At 40.7% G+C, this 7,500-nt stretch overlaps 1 protein-coding gene across 1 annotated transcript in view; it reads right to left on the bottom strand.

Annotated features, from left to right (window-relative positions):
* The window catches only part of LOC123508569, an 18,687-nt gene that overhangs the window by 9,654 nt on the left and 1,533 nt on the right, over positions 1-7,500 (bottom strand). The window contains exons 3-5 of the mRNA XM_045262335.1: positions 2,759-2,979; positions 1,310-1,510; positions 435-587 (exon numbers count right to left, since the gene is read on the bottom strand). Coding sequence (XP_045118270.1) covers positions 435-587; positions 1,310-1,510; positions 2,759-2,979 — 575 coding nt within the window. The remainder of the gene's footprint in view (positions 1-434; positions 588-1,309; positions 1,511-2,758; positions 2,980-7,500) is intronic.

Below are 7,500 nucleotides of genomic sequence, written 5' to 3'. Positions count from 1 at the left end.
GTCTACAATACTTTCAGACACCAAAACAATGAAATCAAAGGACTGTACAAGAAGTAACACTAAATTACAAACAAACTGGATAAAAAGTCATTCAAAAAAGCATAAACAAAATAAAATAAGATGAAAAAACACTTACTTATGCAACCTAACCTAACTCAACCTAACCTAACCTAACCTAAACTGATCGAACTCAAACTGGAAAAACAACGAAAGAAAACCAGAAACAGAAAAAGAAAAAAGAAAAAATGACACATATTAATTTTTCACACAAAATAACCCAACCCAACCCAACCCAACCTAACCTAACCTAACCCAACCCCAAAATGTATCACCTTTACCCCAGAAATTCCCGTGAAAAACCCCACATGGTATAAAAAAGATAATGTAAAAGCTTAATCTGACCCTATCCCAACTTCACCTAACCCTGAACTGACCTGCGTATCATTGTGCTTGTAATCAATGAGTCCAGAAGAGCCAAGGGAGATGTGTTGCTCCATCAGAGGGTCACGTAATGGCTGGTCAACGCTGTCTTGGCTCAGAAGGTGGTTAGTCTCCTCTGGCTGCTCCGATCCCGTTAAAAAGGTCTCCTGGTGGTAGTGGATCATGTATAGACGTGTTGGTGGTGTCATTGGGGGTTGAAATAAGGTGTTAGATTGTGTTACTAAGGTGTTAAAGGGTGTTACTGAAGTTTGGTGGTGTTAGTACGTGTGATGGTGTATTTATTGCTTTTTTGTGTGTTGTAGAAGTTATTTAAGTGTTGGTGGTGTAACGGAGGCTGAGATAAGGTGTTAGATTGTGTTACTAAGGTGTTAAAGGGTGTTACTGAAGTTTGGTGGTGTTAGTACGTGTGATAGAGTATTTATTTATTTTTTTTTTTGTGTTGTAGAAGTTATTTAAGTGTTGGTGGTGTGATAGGGGTTGAAATAAGGTGTTAGATTATGTTACTAAGGTGTTAAGGGGTGTTATTGAGGTTTTGTGGTGTTAGTACGTGTAAGTGTTGGCTTTGAGATGTAAGTGAATAGATAAATAGATACGATTTAAGTTGTGTCAGTAATGTGTCATGTGATATTAATAAGGCTAATGAATATATTGAATAGGATAAGAAACAATAACAACATCTACTGCTACTGTAACTACTACTACTACTACAACAACAACAACTACTACTACTACTACTACTACTACTACTACTACTACTACTACCTTTCTCACCATATCCTCACCAAAACATCACTAAATAACGCGAGAAACAAACCATCTTACCTAACCTTACCTTACCTTACCTTACACTGACCAGCTGACATCTTACCTTGGACGGGAAGGGCTTAGTGTTAAGGCAAATATTGATAGCGTAACTTTTCCTCCTCTTCCACAAAAGCTTCTGGAAGAACACAGGGTTGGCCTCCACCAGTAACCCGCGCCAGTTGAAATCGTGCTCCAGGTAAAGAGTGTTGGACAGAAACTCGCCATCGTACGCTCCAGCCTCCAGAAACGTGCCCGCTTGTGTCAGCTGAGTTTGTGAAAGGTTAGGTTAGGTTAGGTTAGGTTAGGTTAGGTTGTGAAAGGTTGTCTGAGGAATTAGTGTTTATGTTGAGTTTTATTGATATTTTTAGAAAGATCGTGTGAGGAAATGGAGTTTGTGTTGACTTTTATTGTTGTTATTTTAAGGATTATGTGGGAAATTAGAGATTGTGTTGAGTTTAATTGTTGTTCTTAGAAGAATTATGTGAGGGAATGGTGTTTGTGTTGTTTTAGTAATATTATTAGAAGGAGTGTGTGTGGAATTTGAGTTTGTGTTGAGTTGTTGTTAATAGAAGGATTATGTTAGAAAATGATGTTTGTGTTGATTTTTATTGATATTATTAGGAGGAGTGTGTGTGAAAATGCAGTTTGTGTTGAGTTTTATTGATATCATTAGAAAGATTATGTATGAAAATCAAGTTTGTATCGATTTCTATTGATATCATTATTACATTCTTCATACAGTTATTCATTTATTCATGTAAAAATTGGTAAGACTGCTCCTTCAAAATTAAATATAAAAATGATGAAAGGTTATGTGTAAGAGTATTGAGTCTTATTGTTATTGAGTCATTGTTATGTTCTTCTTCCTTTATTTGATTTATTTTTTTCTCGTAAGATTAGTTAGGTTAGGTTAGATTAGATTGATCCCCTTAAAAATAAATCTAAAAATGATGAAATGAAAGGTTATGAGTGAGAATATTGAGTCTTATCATTATTATTTTCTTTTTTAATTAATTTTTTTCTTGTACGATTGGTAAGATTGATCCCCTAAAACTCGATTAAAGAATTATGAAAGATTGTGAGGAGATATGAAGTCTGTATTGAGTTTTATTATTTGCTATCTTGTTATTATCTTCTAAACCAATAATAAAGCTCGGGAAGGACTTTAGATAATACTTTACTTTACTTTACCTAACCTAACCTTATCTAACAAACCCTAAACCCAAAAATACCCACCCAAACTACCACAAACCCACACAGACCCACTCAATCCCTCCTAAAACCCACCCAAACCTACATAAACCCATCCAAACCTACTCAAACCCACCCAAACCCACTCAAAACGTTCCCAAACTAACCGTAATCCCACTCAAACCCACTCAAACCCATCCAAACCTACCCATACCCACTCAAAATGTACCGAAACCAACATAAACCCATCCAAACCCACACAAACTCACCCAAACCTACAAAAAACCCCATCCAAACCTTCATAAACCCACTCAAATCTCACCTTTTTCCCATACAGCTCCTCTACCTTGCCCAGAATGAACTCTTGAGAGGGACTGTAGATGTCTCCGCTCTTTGCCTGGTCGGCCTCCTGGTGTAGCCCACTCATGAGAAGGGTCAGGTTGTAAGGGAGGCGTGAGGGCGGTACCAGCTGACCCCTCACCCATTCAATAAGGTCAGGGTCATCTTGTGGTATTGGACCTTGTAGGGAGCGCTTCACGTGGTCTGCGGATAGATGGATAGATGGATAGGTGGATAGTTAGATAGATAGGTGTGGATTAAGACAGTTAGTAATAATAGTAAAAATGTTTCTCTGTAGATATTTCATTTTTCATTAGTGTATTAGAAGTGGAACGAGTGGAGTGTGGTTGTGTTGTGTCCCGCCTCGGCCAGCGCGCGCAGTGGAGGAGGGAGAGGTGGGGCAGTCCGGCGGGCGGCCAAGGCGCCAGTTTGAGACAAGGAGTGACGGTATTAGGAGAGTGGCCGTGTGCTGCTGGTGCCTTATTTAACATGGATTTACGCTGGTCAGGACGGTGACACGGGCCGCGGCTGCCTGTGAGTGCTGGTGCAAGCTTGGTGTCTGGCTGAGAGTGCCAGCTGTGGCCTGGAGCTGCTGAGAACTGCCATCAACACTACAATACTGGTGAGTGAGCCACCCAGCCACCACTTGTCCTGCTGGTGGAGTTTGCACAATGTGTTGTTGCATTAGACAGTGTCTCTGATAGTGTTGTTCCTTGTGTTAATTCCGTGTGGACGGCCAAGTGACGCTAGTGTGTGTGTGTGTTTGGAGACCGCCGCCACCACCACCATTCCGCCTCCCTTAAGCCTTCATCACACCAAAACCTGCCACTGACAGTTGTATCTGAACAGCTGATAGCCAAGCATAGTCATGTGGCTCCATTTAGTGACACCAGTGGCGGGAAAACAGTGCTGAGTGTGGCAAATATTAGCTAAACACAGCAGGCAGGCGGCAGCTGAGCCAGCCCCGCCCACCTGATGACGTCACACCCCTGGGCTGGCGGGCTGGCTGGTGACGGTTGGTGATTTACGATCGTAACGGAACTCATTTCAAAAATGGAAAATAGAAAAAATGAAGCCACGGCCGAATGTCTGATATTTTATGACTTGATAAATATTTTAACTAATATCCACAATATCAAAACATCTCTAGCATAACTAATAATAAAAATATCTAAAATTAGTTATATGATAAATTATCAAAACATCGTCACCGTTAAAAGTAGTAAAAAGTCCAGCCATTTCGACCTGACCAGTATATCTAAAACTGTCAGACCATATCAACTCTTCTCTCAGGCATCCAGGAGTTACCTCGAACCAGAAGCAAACCTTTGAAGAATTAAAATGTAAAAGAAAGAGCATTAAAACCTCAACACATTAAAAACCACTGTAAAGTCCAGCCATGTTGACTTTCCGAGTATGCTGATACACTTTACAGAATCTGAGCTGTCTTGCAGAACAGTCTAGAAGGAGCTATATCGTCAACACCAAATGTAAACAAATGAAAACAAAAACTATAATATCTACCTTTAACAAGACTAAACACTGTTTAAACCCTATATATTTGATTCAATGGCAGTATTACACACTTCAAAGAGCGTAAATGATTCTTTGAAATGATAGAGATTCGATTACAGCTTGAAATGAAAAAGTCGCAAATGGCCGAGACGTAAATGTGAGCCCCACAGCTGGCCCCTATCACGACACAAACACAGCACAAAACGCCACATATTTACTGAACAGAGGCACGGAAATCACTTCAATAGCAACGAAATATTTATAGAAACACAAGAATCGTAGTACAGAGACCGAATGATAGCGTTAACACTGCATGTGAGAAAGTATTGTAACCAGCAGGCCTGAGCAGGTTGGCGGGGCCTGAGGTGCCGCCCTGCGTGGAGAAGATCGCCCACATTTTGTCTCCTCGTCAATATTTACCGTTCTTAGCACCGTTCCCTGGTGTAACGAGCACACTGCTGGGCTGATGTGTGCAGAGATGAGTGGTAGTTGGTGGATAAGTGTGCGTGTGTAATGAGTGTGCGTGCGTGCGTGTTTGTGTGGCGTGAAGTGGGGAAGCAGGGGTGGGCCTGGCCTGCCATTGCTTGCTTCTGTTGTTGTCGTTGTTGTTGCTATTGTTGTTGTTATTGTTGTTGCGTTATTTGTATTGTAGATAAGAAGAGTAGTAAGAAAATAGGAGAAATGGAGAAGAAAGAGGAAGAGGAAGCGGTGGTGGTAAAACTGTGGTGGGAAACAATGTTTACTTTAGTTACCCCTTTCAATGCTTGGTTTTCTATGTAACATCTAATAGGCGCCTAACAGGACAATATCTAGTTTAGTCTCACCTTCAATTCTGTGATGGCATACAATTAACAGCTTCTTAAGGGATGTATGGAATATTCTTAAGCATTTACAAGATCTGTGCAGGTGTGTGTGTGTGTGTGTGTGTGTGTGTGTGTGTGTGTGTGTGTGTGCGCGCGCTCGCTCGCTATTATGTGTGTGCGTGTGTGCGTCCGTTTTGTGTGTCTGTACATGTGTGTGTGTGTGTGTGTGTGTGTGTGTGTGTGTGTGTGTGTGTGCGTGTGTGTGTGTGTGCGTGCGTGTGTGTGTGTGTGTGTGTGTGTGTGTGTGTGTGTGTGTGTGTGTGTGTGTGTGTGTGTGTGTGTGTGTGTGTGTGTGTGTGTGTGTGTGTGTGTGTGTGTGTGTGTGTGCGTGCGTGCGTGAGTGCGTGCGTGTGTGTGTATGTGTGCGTTTGCGTGTGCGTGCATATGTATGTGTAATGTCACCACCGCCTACTATCTACTACTATAACTATTATTGCCACCACCACCACCACAACCACTACTACTACTACTACTACTACTACTACTACTACTACTACTACTACTATTGAATATTTGATGCCCTGTGTGGTGGACAAGAGTTCGCTAACAGGTCAACAGACTCGAATGCTTTGTTAAGGGCGCCGAAGTTCCTCAGTCACAAATGCCTATTGGGAACCACCACCACCTCCTCCTCCTCCTCCATACAGGTAAATAGGTAACAGTTAGAGTTAAAATAGATGAGTATAATGTATCTATTCGGTGATGAGTTGAAAAAAATGATGAATAAGTAGATACTGATTGTAAAAACCGCGTTAATTAGCTTCTCGGAACAATGCTTTACAACTTAACTCCTTCAGTACTGGGACACATTTTTACCATGAATTTTGTGTACCATTAGACCATTTTATTGACATTAGGAAGGGTTTTTATAGGTCAGAAGATTAATGGCCAAAGTCTTCATCATTTCAACCCATTCAGTACTGGGACACATTTTTACCATGAATTTTGTGTACCATTAGACCATTTTATTGACATTAGGAAGGGTCTTTAGAGGTCAGAAGATTAATGGCCACAGTCTTCACTATTTTAACTCCTTCAATACTAGGACACATTTTTACCTTTAATTTTGGGTGTGATTAAACCATTCTACTGACATTAGGAAGAGTCTATGGAGGTCAGAAGATTATTGGCTACAGTCTTCACTATTTTAATTCCCTACAGAAGATTCTGAAGCTGTGTAAAATCGCCAAATGGTAAGCAGAATGAATATGGAAACGCATCATGCTACCGAAGGGGTTAATCTGGTTTACATCTTATGCCAACACCCTTCACCGACCAGTCATCACCAGCACCTGTGTCTGTAACTCGCTTGTTTGATTCGTTTGTGTGTTTGTGAAAATGCTAACACCTTCAGACCCAGGACGTGTTTTCTTATTCATTCTGGTGACAATTTGAGGATTTTATACAGCTTCAGAAACTCATGTGGGGATTGAAATAGTGAAGACTGTGGCCATTATTCTTCTGACCCCCATAGATAAAAGCATCTAATCATATCATAAACATAATGTAAAAAATGCGTCCCAGTAATAAAGGGGTTAATAGTTCTGAGTCAATTTCAACTCCATTCACCCTTCAATCTATTCGTGTGTCATTTCTTTCCTGTGGCTTTTTGAAGTGTTACAAGCCTGAGCCTAAAGAAAAGACATGATGAACGGAACGAACTCGCTAATCATGTTAGTGCTGAGTCAACAGGGAGCTTCAACCCCTTCAGTACCGTGACGCGTTTTCATATTCACTGTACGTACTATTTGGTGATTTTATACAGCTTCAGAAACTCATGTGGGGGATTAAAGTAGTAAGGACTGTGACCATTAATCTTTTCACCTCCATGGACGCTTCCTAATGTAAGTAAAAATGGTCTAATATCAATAAAATGGTCTAATGGTACACAAAACTCAAGATAGAAATATGTACCAGTATTGAAGGGGTTAAAATAGTGAAGACTGTGGCTATTAATCTTTTGACCTCCATAGACCCTTGCTAATGTCAATAAAATCGTCTAATCACACCCAAAACTCCTGGTAAAAATGCGTCCCAGTACTGAAGGGGTTAGAAGAAGATTAGATAAATTTAAGGTTGAGGATGACAAATGACATTAACCCCTTTAGCACTGGGACACATTTTTACCTTGAGATTTGCCTGTAAGACCATTTTAGTGACATCAGGAAAGGTCTATGGAGCTCAGAAGATTAATACTCACAGTCTTTACCATTTTAATCCCCCACATGAGTTTCTGAAGCTGTATAAAACGACCAAATAGTAAGCAGAATGAGTTGAACACGCGTCATGGCACTGAAGGGGTTAAGTAGCTTTGCTCGTACAGGGACGGCCACGTGTTGGACTGACG

This window comes from Portunus trituberculatus, chromosome 3 (genome assembly GCF_017591435.1).
Source record: "Portunus trituberculatus isolate SZX2019 chromosome 3, ASM1759143v1, whole genome shotgun sequence".
NCBI lineage: Eukaryota > Metazoa > Arthropoda > Malacostraca > Decapoda > Portunidae > Portunus > Portunus trituberculatus.
Note: the sequence above shows the minus strand (reverse complement) of the source record. Positions and strands in the feature narration are given on the sequence as shown.